Here is a 16,237-nt window from a genome sequence, read left to right as displayed (position 1 = left end):
ATTTCCTATACTCCAAGAGCTTCAAATTAGATGCTTTTCAAATTTTAGTATTTTAATTATATCCAACATTCATCTGCTAGTTAGGGGTTAATTTCTCCACTTGAAATACCAAGAAGCAGGAATCAAAATCTCTGTAATCCAGGGATTGATTTTTTAAGACCTTCTACCTGGATTACTGTTTCCTTCTCTGATATCGCCACTTCTAATTTTGTTACCTTTCTGTCCAAACACCTGTGTGTGTGTGTGTGTGTGTGTGTGTGTGTGAGTGTGTGTGTGTGTATGTGTGTGTATGCATGTGCACTTTAATTAGATACTTTCTAAAACAGAAAAGTCTCTGCTGAAAGAAACTTTCAGTAATTTTCTCATGACTTCTTGGACAGACCTTATTTCCTTAGGGTGAAAGTCAGCATTCTTGATCATCTGATCCCTACATATCTACTGATATATTTCTACTACTGTCTAATAAAAGTCAGTATGTTCCCATTAGTCTGACTAGAGTCGGAATTTTATGGAAAAAATATTCCTGAAAAATCATCATCATTTTTACATATCTTCCCTTATTCTCCAGCTACCATACCAATTGTTTTTAATTCATTTGGGATATCCATCATCTCATTTCCACTCGTATAAACTCTCTCATTTATAACCTAATTAAAACTCCACTCTTCAAAGCTGCCCCTATTATAACAGTCTGCTGACACATGCAATGTTTATTTTCTTATTTCCCTACCGAGAGTAGATGGAAATTTCTCTATAAATGTACAGAGGTGCTTGCTTTCTTCAATAAACAGTAAAGTACATATTTTTATCTATCCATATAAGAAGTGAAAGTTGACACAAGGAATTGAGAGAAGAAAATAGAAACTCAAAAAAATAATAAGGTATGATCAGTACAGATAGCTATGAACAACAAGAAAGACAATCTAACAGGTTGCCACAAGATAATGGATTATCCACATATTCCAAGGGGAGTCTGGCTCCTTAGACTTCATCTCCTGGGAAATAAAATGTCTAAAACAATATTCACTTAACATTTTGTCACAAGCCCATATCAATATAAAACTTTTGGCTACAAATCCAATGTATATAGTTTTGCATTTATATAATCTATCATATATGTGTGTTTGTATATATACTAATATATGCATGATAAAACATACTCAAAAATAGAAATTTTAAAGGAGAAATGAACAGAAAAGCAAATACAAACAGAACTTTTCATATCTTTCTGTACCCCAATGAGCCTTGATGCTCAAATCAGATTTTGAAAACCTAATCCCACTAATTTTAACAAGAGGGCAGAATGAAATAATAAAGAAATGAGCTCACTGATGCTGTGACTGATCCTAAAGTCCTGAGGGCAGAGGTCAGGGCTGGGAATGGAAGAAGGACATAGAAGAATATATTTTATGTTTTGCAAATAAATCAGCCTTCCCACCAAATCAAACACCGTATCTCTGACAGACCCAGGAGAACTGGGTCTGAGAACTCCCAGGAGGCAAGAATTCTTATGAGGGAACAGAGAGAAAGTGGGTACTTTTAGGTGCATTCTGACTTGAGTGGATAGGAAAGCATAACTGGAACAGTGGCCTTGAGTCTTTAAGGGGAAGGCACATTGGTCCTAGAGGGCCAACAGAGGTCAAGTCAAAAGAGGGTCAGCGTAGGCCTCCCTTCTCTCTCACCTCTAAAACTGTACACTACCAAAAGTTGACAGTACTCAATTGGGCATTTTCGTATATGGCCTTATGTTGCCATCTCCCTGGACTCTGGTCAATTTGTATTTCTTGATGTCTGTCCTTCTCAATAATAACCCTCATCCCAACTGAACTCCTCCCGCCATGAACTTAAGCAGACACAGACATACAAAGACACACGCTATGGTCTTGTGTAATGCTGACTATCTAGCAGCCCTTCCTTAAATCTTTTCAGAAATAAAATAGGAATCCTCCAAATTAAAGTGTCTTCTCATCTGAGATTACTTAGCTACTTTTCATCAATTCTAAATAAAAACAAGAACATAGTTTTATCAGCATCATGTATGTGTGTATTTTAAAATATACATATTTCACCAATATGCATAACTTTCTAAATACCAATTTTCTTTATTTTTAAAATTCATTTCAAAGATCTTTTAGGGTCAGTGAATGTGTGGTAGCATATTTCATGCATAGAATAAAGAAATACATTCCAATCCTCTTCCTGTGTCTAGATGCTCTATGTAAGTCCATGACCCTCTTTTTTATGTTTAAGCCAAGGAGAGATATCGCTGTGGTGTCAGTCTTTTCCTATTCTCCTCAGGCCAGGGTAAATGTCCATGAATGGAATTCTCAAAGAACGTCAACTTGGATATTTCAGCCCCTTCCATTAGTAAACATGCTTGAATTTCAATTACTTTTTCTCCTTCACAAATACCCTTGGGATGCTAAGAGAACTGGCAGTATACTACATTGTGTGTGAGCAAAAGCCACCTCTGAATAACACTCAGGAATCCTGCTGATACACTTGTAGAAGAGCATTTCTTAGTTTGTGCAGCACTGTTCCCAGTTCTTGTTCCCAACTCAGCATTATCCAACATCGCTCCAAGTCCTTCTCTTTTGAGGCACTGGAGGTCTTTGTATATCACTGCATTTTTCTCTTCTAGCCTTTGCTTTATTGTCTTTCACTTCATTGTAACAGACTCCATAAACCATTTGCCTGATCAAAACTGAGCATAATTAGAACAAAGTCATTTTCCTCCTCTTTAAATGGCTTCCTCCTATAAAGCCCTGGGGTTTTCCTCAATCAGCTGAAATAGCTAAAGTTTTTAAAGTAGGTTCTCCCTCCATCTATTTCCTAAAAGTCCACCCAGATACTTTTACATTGAAATGGCTTTCAGTATATGTGTTGAAATCAAAAGTTCTGACTTTAATTTTTTTAGCACTGCAGAAGATAGGGAGGGCGAATCATCCACTCCCCCTCCCTTCCCACATGCATATAATTATTTTCTTAATTTTGAAATGAAATTTATTTTCATTTGTATAATCTCATCAGAATACCTTAAAATTACTTCAGAAATATGGTAAAGCAAAATTAAGCCCATTTTACAAGTGAGTCAAACTTATAAAAAAAACAAGCAACATCAATATTTTAAACACATGTTAAATTAAGCTAACGTTGTTTCTAGCTTTCTTTCTACCATTTTCATCACCTCTGGTTGCCCAGAATTTTGTATAGAAGTCAAGGTTGGTAACTTGAGTGCTCCAAAAGCTAAGCATACTTTAAATAAGTGGAGTACATTGAAGGGAGCTCAGGTAAATCAGATGACATGGGCCCATCTAGAGCCACTATGGTTAGTATTTCTAACCCAATTCATCCTGAAGGAAAGCTGGACAAGCATTACTGGACCTTGTACATTTCAAGAGAAGCCAACAATAAAAACTTCTACTTAAAATTGTTGGTTAGTAATGTCAAATTTTTTAAACATTGGAATGACCAAATAAAACAACTCATGAACTACAGTTCATAACCTCTAGGTTAATGACTGTTCTGTGAATCTCTTCCCTTGACCTTTGATGCCTTTAACATTCCTCAAACTGAGTTTAGGGAAACTGGGAAGGACAATCTTCAAGGTAGTTCTTTTGGCTAGTGCTGAATAATACTAAACATTAAATCACAAGTAACATTTTTAGCTTCAGGTATAAGCATTTGTACATAATACCTACATATCTGCAATTTCTATCCTGCTTACAAATCTATTACTTGAAATTTTCTCCTTCCCCTCACTGTGTCCTAGTTTCAGAATGGGTAAATGAAATGTCTCCTTACTTGGCATACACCTTTGCAAATGCTTTTTGCTTCACATTTTATTTTGCACAGGTTCATCCGGATACAGTTGTCTGTAGAAAATTTATACTATCAACTTCCTTGGCTTTAACCCATTTTATTTACAGCTTTAATACGTGATTGCATCTCTCTCCCAAATTTAAATTTAATTTGAACCTTGACAAACAACAACTAAACTAAAAAGTGACTGAACAATAAGCAAAAAAGTGAAGAGTTTTCTGAGTGAAGAGGCTTCTGGGGGTGAAGTGACAAGAACAGTTTGCCTCTCACCCAGTGACTGCCTTTGCTGCATAACTGAAGTGAAAGTACAGATATCAGGAACTCAGCAGCTTAAAACCAAATGATTATCCACCAAGCCCAATGTCTCCCCGTAGGCCTAGAGATTACACGTGTAATAATCAGGCTGCCCTTGCCAAAAGTAAGGCTTAGTGCTTCATTTTATTTATTGTATTTATTGAATGGAGCCATTCCTTGATAGCCCCCGGGAGCATTAACAAACATGAAAGCAACCACCAAAGGAAAGAAAGAAATATATAAATAACTAAAAACCATGCCACTAAAGTTTATAATCTGGAACATGCAGTATTGACACTCTTTCAAGTCCTCTGTTCTACTTTCAAGTAACGTAAGCATCGCTTCCATTTGCCAAAAACCTAAATCTTTAAAGTCTTGGACAGGTCCCTCTGCAAAACTTATCAGTCCCTCTTTTTAATGTACCAAGCAATGTGACAATGTGATCTTCCTAAATTCTGCATCTAGTTCTACATTATTATCAGTTGTTTTTTAGCATTGTGATAACCATATATTTAAGACTCTCATTAACAAACTTTTTGCAAAATAAGGTGCCTCTCCTCTGATATCTGAACTTTTAGGGAATTGAGCAGTTATTAAAATCATAGCATCCTTTCATATAGGAGTAGACCAAGAATCTTTTGACAGGTGATATTTTTTTCTCCTGTCTTTTATTTTTCAATCCATGGACGATTCATTTCACATTCCTTACAAATATTACTCTTTCAAATTTGCAAGAATAAAAAAGAAAGCTTAAAAACACAATTTGGAATAATTGTCATCAAAATGGATTTAAAGTTTGTTTTGTTTTCTTCCATGTTTTTTGTTTTCCTTTGTTTTGTTTCTAAGGAATCGAGACAGTATTTTTTTCCATGGAAAGTTTTTTCTATAAAGTTTGGCTGGAAAAGAAATCATCCCTGTATCAACATCGAAAGCACAGTCAAGTATTACTATATTTCTGTAGCTCATTTACTATTCTTACTCCCAACTTTAAGAGCAAAATATGAGCCTTTGGCTATAATTATCTGGTGCTTATAGTAAGTTTTTACATCTGTTCCAAGCATTCTCTGTAAATTTTATATGTGCAATGATAAGGAAGAAGAAAGGAGTACAGTGGATTATAAAACACAAAATAAATTCAAGAGTATGCAAGCATAATAGAGTGTGGCAGAAAGAGAAACCTGGTAGCAGGTCTTACATGTGCATACATATAGGCTACTCTAACGAATTTATCTAGGGGCTGCTTTGTGAAGAGAAAAGAAGACTTGAGAAACTCACCTCACATGATGAATGAACGCACTGCGGTTGGTGGCAATAACCTATAGATACTCTTCCTGGTTTTAAGGAAAAATCCTTCCTCCCCTCAGAGTTCTGTCTTCCGGACTCAATTAACATGCAGAGAGTACCTGGGTGTGTTCAAGCCCTCAGGAAGAGACAGGAACGCTGCAGACCTCTGCCAACAGGACTCACAATCTAATACAACCTGTGTTCCCCAAACACACTTTACACAAATCCATTATGTGCCAAGAGCCAGCTTGTTTTATAAATGCATTTTGCAAAATGCAATGAAATTAACCCAACATTTGTATTTTCAACCTCAAAGTACATTATGAGAATTATAAATTTCCCAATTGACAAGAAATGAAAATGAACATTGTCTTTATTTACTTTGGGTGGAAACAGAGAAGGTAAAGGGAAGGCTAATTTTCTTCTTTATCCAAGGCCAGATTTAGTTTTCTCTAATTTCTGGCTCTCTGTTCCACAGACAAGCTTCTTTCCTTTGAGTTTTCTTTTTCTTTATGGATTTCTAATAAAATAACTAAAACTAGAATTATGTTGGAAAAAAAACCCACTCAAGGATATTTTTAAGTCCCCAAGGTGAAGATATTGCCTAAGGGAGTCAAGAGTACACAGACCGAATTTTTTACAGTGTGTGCTATTCTGCATTTTTAAAGAGGCAATTAGTTATTCTTGTGTATTAGTGACTGCCCCATTTTCTCCATAACTCAGGTGATACAAAGGGCCTAAGAGAGGACATACTTTAAATGGGACATTTATTACCCCAAAAAAGGGATGATTCTAATTTAAAGTCACTGAGAAAGCCATTTCTATAGATGCAGTCAAATTACACAGCAGCAAAAACTTGGCCTTGCTGTTCTGAACTCTCACTGCCATTTCTAACCATGCCATCTTTAACTTAAAGACAGAGTCAAAGAACCTGTTAAAACCACATGGGCCTGAGAGGTGTATTTATTTAAAGCAAGTAAAACCAACACAATGTTAACTTGGTGGCCAAACTGAGTATAAGATGCAAGGCTGTGAAGAAAAAGGAAAAAAAAAGGAAAAAAAAAAAAGAATAAATTTATCATGTGTTCAGTGTGATGGGACTTTCAAGTTACCAGGTTACTAGATCATTTTTGTCACAGTAGCATGCAGGAAGAACTCTTGGCAGGAAAGGCTTTTATTACACTAGTCTGAAGGTTGGTTACCTGTGTCACACTACAGAAAGAGAATTTGGTTTTAGAGATCTGCTTTTGCATTCTAACTCTGCTTAGCAAAACCACAATTGGAATTTTTAAGTGCAATGTTTAAATAAGCACTGTGAACATCGAGTTACCCCCAAGATCCCACCTTGAAAATGAAATGAAAATATATGGGATACAAAGAAAAAATTCATTTTGTGAGCACCTATCTTTAAAATCTAAAATTGAATCCGAGAACTTCTTTCTCAAAGTATAGATTCTTTAACTTCCTCTTCAGGAGAGGCATACCTAAAAGGTTATTGATTTGGTTCTGAAGGACAGCATGTTTATTATGGAGGAAGCCATTGCAGGATACAAGTGTGAGAAATTAATGATGGCTTTGTAAGTGTCCACGCTGTGGTGTGGAACCAGTGGGGCAACTGTCAATCTATATGATAATACATTCCCAAACTTCATAAAATCAGTCATGTGAAAATGCATTGATTTCTTTGTGAGCTAAACAGAATTTGTCAAAAAGAAAGAACGAGAAGTTTACTGAAGTTAACACCTCAGCCTGCAGAGTGGCTCACAACTCACTTTTTATTTGCTTAATGAGTTTATGATGGGACGTGCAAAATCTCTTATTTTTATTTTTGGCCCCAAATGAGAACAGAACATGCATTATGTACATCTTGGGAATATGTGGAATGCTGAAAATTTTTAACGAAGAGAGAAAAGGACATACATTTTATCTGTACATTTTTAAAATAACCCTCTAACGCCTAAGCTTGAACTCTGGCTTCCTTACCTCTTTTGTGCTCTGCCAGATGCAGGCACAAAAGAGTCTCTCAGTACTTTCAAGTACAGATTTCTTTATGCAATTCTGACTGCGTTATAACTAGCATTACAGGAAAATCTCGAGACACTAGACTCAAGGGTTTATTTTTTACCCAAATATAGGGATTTATATAGACTCCCCAAAGGTGGAAATTGTTCATATATGATGCCTTAAAGAATACTGGAAAAAAGAGACTACTTTTGGTCTACCAAATACATTATTAATTATAAAGTTCTCCTACCCATAACAGTTCTAGGTAAATTCAAGGCAAGCGTTTTTTGCTCCCTTTGTTTCACTAAAAAACTCTCTTTATTAAGTTTTTAACATGTATATAGATTTTAAAAGAGAGGGTGCAGATTCTACCAACATGTTTAAATTTTGTAGAGATGGTTCCCACGAGACCAGTGAGAATACCACCATGGAAGATTTGCCAAAAGACCTTGTTAAAATGTGCCATATATGCTTGGATAACAAGTGATTTTATTTATTAAGCAATCAAACTACTTCCATTTAAATAGTATTGGACACACACAGACTTGAAAAAGTACATCAGTAAATGGATTCAATGTATGCCTTTATGAAAACTTCCAAAAGTTAATTTCCTATCAGATAAGTGCCTTAGAGTGTTGAATGTGCCAAGTGTCAAAAATTTTGTTAAAATTCAAAATGAGTCAAGTACAGATTTTTCCTTGAGTGTGCACCTTGATTAGCTACACGAACGGAGGCATAAGTAAGACACATCTCCTTGTCCCCACTATAGAATAAATTATTTCCAAATTAAACACAAATTAAAATGCAACAGAGTGACATCTTTTTGGATATATGCGACTTACCCAGGAAATGATGTATTTTCAACACAGTTTTGAGATTAAACGATATTTAGCCATGCTTTTGCATTCACAACAAGCTGTCCGCCTGTGAATTTCTTTTTCTTCTTTTAAATGCAAGAAAATACTTAAAGCTGCTCTAGTAGAAGTTTATAATATTTTACATAAACATTCTTAACTGATCTGTTTGTAAACAGTTTAATGGTAATTCTTTCCGCAAACACACAATATATTCATAACAAATCGCATAGCATTTGATGTTTTCTTCATAAATCAACTGTACCTAATGCAATTTATCTTTTAAGAGATGTTTTTAACTAAACACAGTTCTGAGTCACTAAGAAATCCAGAAATAAGCACCTTATCTCTTTAATGACTTGCCGAGGCTTCCCTATATTTACTGCTTAATGATCGGAAGCATTTAATTTTCAAAGTTTCATTAAAACCCATCTACAAAGCTGATGGATAAGCAATAGTGATTTGTGACAGAAGATGTGGGAAGCCATTAACCTACATAGGTACCAAGGAGGAAAGTGAACACAGAAGAGAATACTTTTTTGAAGACAAGTCTCTTCCTATTTGTCATTATTAAACTCCAGAGCATCTGTTCCAGGTTTGATCTTCAATACGGATATGAGGCATTGCCGCCTGGAAATGAAAGTCTAAGATAAGGTAGGATTCTTAAGAGATCTTCATGAAAAAAAATAACCCGGGTTGCCATTTACTGGGAAGGGGAAATCAATACGAAGACCTAGAAACTTGTGGCAAGAGGACATTTTCTAGGTATAGGTCATAGTTTATCAAGTTGCCTCTTTTGCAATGTAATTTACTTGCTAATAAGACCAAGTGACTATAGCTGAATACTGTGTTATCATCGAAATGTGATTTTAAAATTCTCTCCTCATTTCTTGTGTGCTTGAGGTTTGCCGGTTTATTTTTCCCGAGCTCAGAGTGGATAGACAAGGTCAATTTCAAAGAAAATGAGTGGTTTTGTACTCCTCTTTATTAAAACACAGACATCCCAAACGCCACATTGCGCCATACCCAGAACATTAAAAGGTATTTAAGAAGCAGGCCTACCGTTCTCATCGTCTGACTTATTTTCGTTGTCAGAATCGGTCAAAGTAAGGGCTGAGTTCTCACGACTGGACAGGCCGGAACTGCGTCTGGATTTTATCCCTCTCCCCCACAGTCTGATGGCGTGTTCTGGAGACATCCCTCCCTCTGTGTCGGAGTCGGCGTCAGACCCTGTGCTCAGAGAGTAGCCCTGATGAAGGATCCCCATGTCAGAACAGTAGCCACTTCGGTGTGGGGAGGGCTCACACATTCCCAATTCCGCAAGGGTGAAGTTAGTTCCTAAGGTGACAGCAACAGAGAGACCGATTATAAATTGTGAAATGCTTTACAAAGTTAAAATGTATTCTTACAAAAAACAGATGGATGCTTTTCCCATCCAAAAAACATATCAGATTCCCATGTTATACAGGAATATATGAGCATGAGTATTTAGGATATTGGGATACATTTGAGAACAAAAAAGTAAACATCTAAGATTAACTTTAATCCTAAACCAGAATGCTCAGCTTTTGCTTCAAAAATGTTACAGCATTTACTGTTGTCTAGGTAGCACACATAGCTGGAAAAAATACTGGATTTAGAATAATAGCTAATATATACCAAGCGCTTTCTTAGCTCTGGGCATCTTTTGGTTTGCAACTTTTATTTTACATTTTTATAGGTGACAATAACTTAATGAAGAAGATAATATTATGTAATCATTTTGTAAGGAAACTGAGGAACAGAGGAACAGAGAATTTAAGTGACTTACCCAAGGTCACACATCTAGATTGTAGCAAAACATGGATCTGATCCTTGAGCAGTCTGTCTTCGTGTCAAAGAACCTTAATCCTCCAATAAATGTGAGTGGTGGCCAGGAGACCTGGGTACCAGTCCCAGCTTCCCACTGGTAAGTCTCATTGTGGCAAGTCTCTTACTCCTTGAGCCCCAGTTTTCTCATCTGTAAAATCTGGGTATTAATCTCTTAAATTCCTCTCAGGATCACTGTGTATCTTCTATGTGATAATACCCACCGAACTCTTTTTTTTTTTTTAATAAACTATATAATGTATTATTTAATTCAGCGTCTGAGGGATGAAAAGTCAGTCCTCATGTTTTTAAATGATATTAAACAATGTCTGTTTGCTCACACAACTTAGAACCACAAGTAGGTTTCAACTATGGAGCATGAATGTGTGCACAAATGGGAAGCAGAAGCAAAGAGGCATTTATTGAACGTTTATATGTTACCAGTGTTGGGCATGTGGCCAGGCAGTTGATAGGCTTTCAATCTCATTTAAATCTCATAATAGCCCAACAGTTTAGGTGTTGAGCATTTTACAGAGAGGTTAAATACTGTGTCCAAGGTCATGCTTAGGCAAGTGGCAGATCCAAGATACACCGCTAATCTGCCAATTCCAAGCCTTTGCTCATTCTACAAGGTGAAATGATCTCAATCAAAAACCAGCCTGTAACATTCTGGCACAGTGAATGCTCTATCAATGTGTGTGCTTTACTATTACAGCTTCTTAAAAGACATTTTAAGGTTTCAATGAAAATTAGACGGAGTCATGCGGTACATTCTATTTACTGATATATGAAGCTGATTTTTTTTTTTTTTTTTGTCTTTACTCAAGCTATGGACAATGGGGGAAAATGCACTGAAGAAATGCACTTCAATGCTTTAAGTGAAGAAAACCTTAAATAACACCAAAGCCATGGTTTATGTTATGTACATTGATTATATTAGGGCCAGTCCCTATCAATCATATCCCCAAACTTATGACATAACTTAACTCCTCTATGATACTCCAAATACATGATGTTATTTCTTAGCTTTCATTTTTAAAAAGCCTTAAACAGCTGTTTGCATTAACCTAGTGTGACTTTACTTTGTAATAGACATATATTTTTATTCTGAGGTTTTACTTTCCGTTCTTTACTATATGTTGATGTTCCACAGCCTTCTTTAGCTGTGTAAATGGGACCAAACCCAATTTTATACATAAATGTCTCTGAAGAGTGAAACCTATTCATTGGAGAGCTAACCCAAGCAAAATTTCCTGTGGGAATGGGGTAACTTCCTGCTACCTAGGTAGGAAAGAGGGACATCCTTACTGTCACCAGCATGGTCCCAAATGCTGTTCTGCCCAGTGTACTCTGTTCCAGTTTACATCCTCGGTAATTAGGTATTGTCTCATAATTGTACAGTAAAATGTATATTTCCATTTTGGTAGTCTATAAAACAAAAGTTAAGTTCATGTATGTCTGATATTAAAATACTTTTCTATTTTTATCATCTCATTCTTAAGTAAACTAAATATTAACATTCTCCCATCTTGTTTTTAGAGCTCATGTTTGCTCTGGACAGGCATGAAATATAAGGCTTCCTTTACCTTCAATAAAAGAAAACACGTCAAACTAAAACATACATGTTTTTATTCCACATGTGGGAATTTTAAGCTATATGATTCCATTTGAAATGGAGTGTGTATGCATTAAGGCAACTTTCCTGATGGTTTTCCCACACCTCATTATCTGGAACAAGCTTCAAAGACCTCCTCAGGAAAAGAGAAACATCTGTGAGAGGAAAAGAAGCCTCAGTTTTCAGAGCATCCCATGTGCTTTTCAATCTTGAAGTAATAGGCAATAAGCCTAGGGCATGGAAATACATGGAATAAATATAGTCTCCCTTCTTTGGTTATCAAATTTACTTGATGATAAGAAATTAAAATATTATTTTTCTGTTAAAACAAACTTGAGATCATCATAAATTAGTTAAAATTTGCATAATTTTTTAAAGTAATCACAAATGTTAGAAAAAAGTAGAGTTCAAGAGTTTCAGCTTTAAGCATACAGCCCCAAAGCCACAAACAAACAACACTGTAAAGAAAATTGGAGGTATTGTTCTCAATTCACCAGGAAAAAGTAACCAAGTTCACACTGGCTTACAGGAAGCCAGATTTTCCTCTAAATTCAGAAAAATTTTCCTCTAGACTACTCAAAAATATTACCTTCTAAACGCCTCATCTTCATCTTCCAGTAGGACCACAGTGCGCCAATGTTACCCATTGGTCACAATTCCTAGTTAGGTGCCTTTTGTCCTCAACTAACTCAAAGAATAGGAATCCTATTCTAAGTATCTGGGACAGATTCTGGACCAAGCCTTTCCCAAGTGTGCTGGCTTAACATATGAAGCCGGTGAGCCACATACACATTGGAAAGGAAAAGCTGATATATCATTTATTATATCATTCAGCAAATATTTATCATTCCTGGTGCTGTGATAGGCATTGGGGATATAACAGGGAGCCTTATAAAAATGGAGCCCATGACATTTACAGTATAATCGGGAAAGAGACATTAATCAAAGAACCACATAAACAACGTACAATTTATAGAGTGATAAATACTATATAGGAAAACGACAAGGAGCCATGAAAGGTCATCCTGTGGTCCAACTGTTCATTCTTTTACAGCTTGCTCAACAGATGTTCAGCTAGTGGTGGACTCACTAGTTGGAGGGCCCATGAATTTGCTCCATGAAGTTATCAGGCCCCCTTCAGTTTGCTCTTACCATACCATTCCCAAACATTCCTCTATATACATTGATTTCAGACAAACATTTTTCATGTAGTTCGTCTTACAGTACAAAACCTTTGTGTCATACCCTTCAGCTCAGAATGTAAATAGTATAGGGGAATTTTAACACCATGCCAACTTATTGTTTTGCACTTACTTTGCTCATTGATGGAAGGTTGATTTTGCTTTAATTCATCTTGTATAATTATGTCTTTATTAAGCTCCATGGCAGCTTTGAATGGAAGAGAGAAACTAGTCATTGTGTGATTCTCCAAGCTAAGATTTCTAGTGGAAAACAGTCAACATTTCTTTCCTTCTTTACTTTCTTGCAGAAAGATAGAGTCATAATATTTCAGTATTCATGAAATACCTTCCATCTGCCTCTAATCTCTCTGGTATCACATTAAAGTGGGGATGTAGATAATGTTTCAAACTCATTTCATTTCAGGTCTACGTTTTATGGTTGCTACTAATAAACTTCCCAGTGTGGCCTCATACTACATTATCAAGGCCAAAGTCACTATTTCTATAGATGAATGATTGCACAAAACCTGTATTTACATCATGGAATTTTAGTACAATTTAAGGTGTTGGGAGAGAACCCCAATGTCTAAAAAATTGTTAGGTGGATCAAGATAGCAGAACACAAGTGTTTAAAAATAACTTTCTTGAGAAGTCTCTTCTACTTTAAGTTGTCTTTTTCTTGATCATAATCTCAATGTGTAACCCAGATCCTCTCCAAAACTTTTTTAGAGATAAATCTGGCAATAGATATCAAGAGTCATCCATTGACCAACTAGTTGTGCTTGGGGACACAATTCAAAGGAAAGATATGCCAGCACATTGTGATCATGGCTTTATTTTCTAAGTTTTTACCAACTTCTCACACTTTGAAATAACCTTTAACTAGGAGAAGCACATATGTCGCTAAGTCAGAATTATCATGTCATGGTAATACCAGGGAATACAAATAGCACTGGAAATGTCAGCATTTGAACAGATTTTCTACTATGAGGGCAGGAAGATAAAAGTTAACTGTAGTAATAGAGGAGTACAATATAGAAAACTTTTATTATCTAAATATTCACTATGCAAGTCCCCTGAATTTAAGAGATGAAATTCTACACACAGAAGTAAGAGTTACTAAGAAAACATGAAAGCAGTCACTAATGATCACTTATAAAATTAATCCCCTCCATCCCCATCCACTTACTGCTAGCATCTCTTCTCATATCAACCACCATATCAACGTCTATGTCATCAGGTAGTTAGTGATAACAGAAAGTAATATGGTGCCAATTTGAGATTAAGTTGTAAAGCTTGTGAAGATGCAGATTTCCATGAAGTCAATAAAAGTGATGCTAAAAAACACTAGGATCATAAGCAAGGCCACGTAATTACCATTATCTAACAGAATTAACCTGTTAACAAGAAAAACTAGAAACACATGTTGGCATGGTGGATTCTTCAAAAGACGACTTGACAGACTTCCAGTTCTGGATCAAGATAAAATTCCTCACTTCTCTCTACTTCTCCCACTAGGTGCAGCTAAAAACCTCTGAACAGTACATATAAAAACACATAAAAAGAGTTTAAAAAGGGTTGAGAAGAAGATAGACCTATTAGGATCCTGAGACCTGAGGAAGGATATGGTTGTGAGTTCCCTGGAGTTTCTTTTTGCCTTATATATCCCAGACCTGGTGTTGGAGAAATCTGCAGATTAAAAACACCAGTGCAAGCAGACAAAGCCCAGAGTAAAGCCTACTGTAATTAAGGGTCCTTTCTTACCTCCACAAACACCTCAGGATGGAATCGAGTGGTAAGCCAGAATTTCATCCTTAACCAGTAGGAATAAACCTTCCCAGACACCCCACACAAAGGTGTTATTGGTGGCTATAAGGGGATCCTGGACTTCTATCTCCACCCAGTGGGGTGGTCATGAAGCACCCCTTCCTCTCCCTGCTGGTGTCAGAGAAGAATTAATGTTAAATTTCCTTTCACCACCACTGAAGGATTTGTGGAGGAACTGTAGTAAAGAGGTGCCCTTCTCCCTCTAAACCAAGTTGGTAACTTCAGAGTCGTAGTGAAAAGTCTGAAAACCCCACTCAGCTCAGGGGCAAGAGAGCATCACTTCTCAATCCATACCCCCTGCCTTGTCAAAGTAGGCCAAGTGAGGGACTTGGACCTTCCCCTCCACCTGGCAGGCAAGCCTCAGTGTCTCATTTTTCCCACTGGCTTGGTAGCAGAGGAGTCCTGCTGAAACAGAAGATTTAAATAAGATCCAGAGTTTCAAAACATAATAGCCAGGATACAATAAAAAAATCACTCATCATACCAAGAATCAGGAAAATCTCAACTTGAATGAGGAATGCTAATTATTTAAGTAAAAGGTTAATGAGCAGTCCTTAGGAAAATTAATGAATTCATCAATTTTTTTTTTTTGCAAAATTCAACTCTGTGATTATGATGCAAAATTCAGTGTAAAGTGAAAGATGTATAATATAGTCATGCAATTTTGCCATAAAATGTGTATATTATGCCTCCCACAAAAATTGTTATTCTATATCCTTTTGAATAATTATAGCATAGTTCGAATAATAAATTGTATTAAACATAAAATCAAATATGCTTTTGATAATCAGTTTTATTTTCTGAAGACAAAGTTACAATAAATTATCTTTACTATTTAATATGAAATATTGATTCTTTTTAAAAATTGAATCCGTTTTTAAGTGGCCTTTTTCTAGCATCATTTATCCTAAGACAAAGAAAATCTCTTGTAAATAAACATGGGTCACTTTTCCTGAGCAAATGTTAGAGTCTACATTTTCAAGTCAGAAATGAGTATAAACTCCAAATTTTCTAACAAGTGTTTAAGAAAAGGATATAAATTGCAATGTTGTAGTTCTTTTTTATCACAGGAAATGAAGTAATTTTATCTGATGCCTTAAGCTTTTTCAGCAAAAAGTTATCAAATAAAATATAGCAATTATAAGTGATAAAACATAACTTTTAATTTTGATCAATCAAAATGTATCAGCAGATTACTACCTTATATGTAATATCGATACCTTACATTGAAATTTGAGCAATGATTGATATGCACAAGCTAAAAAGAATAATCACTTACCAAAAATTTGCCAATACTATCTAAAATATTACTTTCAAAGTCTAAAATCTACATATCTGTATATGCATTGATAAAAATTTTGAAAACTAGTGAAGAAACTACTTATGAATTTTAATGTTTTATACTTGTGTATACTAAAATTCTTCACATAAACTCCTTCTTAATGCCCTTCTAAAGTTCATCTGATTTTACATATTCAGATATTTTCCCAAATGTTGACAAAACTATT

At 35.7% G+C, this 16,237-nt stretch overlaps 1 protein-coding gene across 11 annotated transcripts in view; it reads right to left on the bottom strand.

Annotated features, from left to right (window-relative positions):
- TENM2 (teneurin transmembrane protein 2) overlaps positions 1-16,237 on the bottom strand; it is a 1,151,751-nt gene that overhangs the window by 861,141 nt on the left and 274,373 nt on the right. For 8 of the 11 annotated variants that reach the window (XM_086711354.1, XM_086710697.1, XM_086710377.1 and 5 more), the window contains exons 3-4: positions 13,036-13,110; positions 9,321-9,596 (exon numbers count right to left, since the gene is read on the bottom strand). In XM_086711354.1, coding sequence (XP_086567480.1) covers positions 9,321-9,596; positions 13,036-13,110 — 351 coding nt within the window. Of the gene's footprint in view, positions 1-9,320; positions 9,597-10,068; positions 10,233-13,035; positions 13,111-16,237 lie in introns of those variants that run through there. The other 3 variants (XM_086710580.1, XM_025924644.2, XM_086710827.1) reach the window with 2 other exon arrangements.

Source organism: Puma concolor, chromosome A1 (assembly GCF_028749965.1).
Source record: "Puma concolor isolate L17-30 chromosome A1, mPumCon1.1.hap2, whole genome shotgun sequence".
Lineage (NCBI taxonomy): Eukaryota > Metazoa > Chordata > Mammalia > Carnivora > Felidae > Puma > Puma concolor.
The sequence above is the reverse complement of the archived record's forward strand: the minus strand, read 5'-3'. Positions and strand labels throughout refer to the sequence as shown.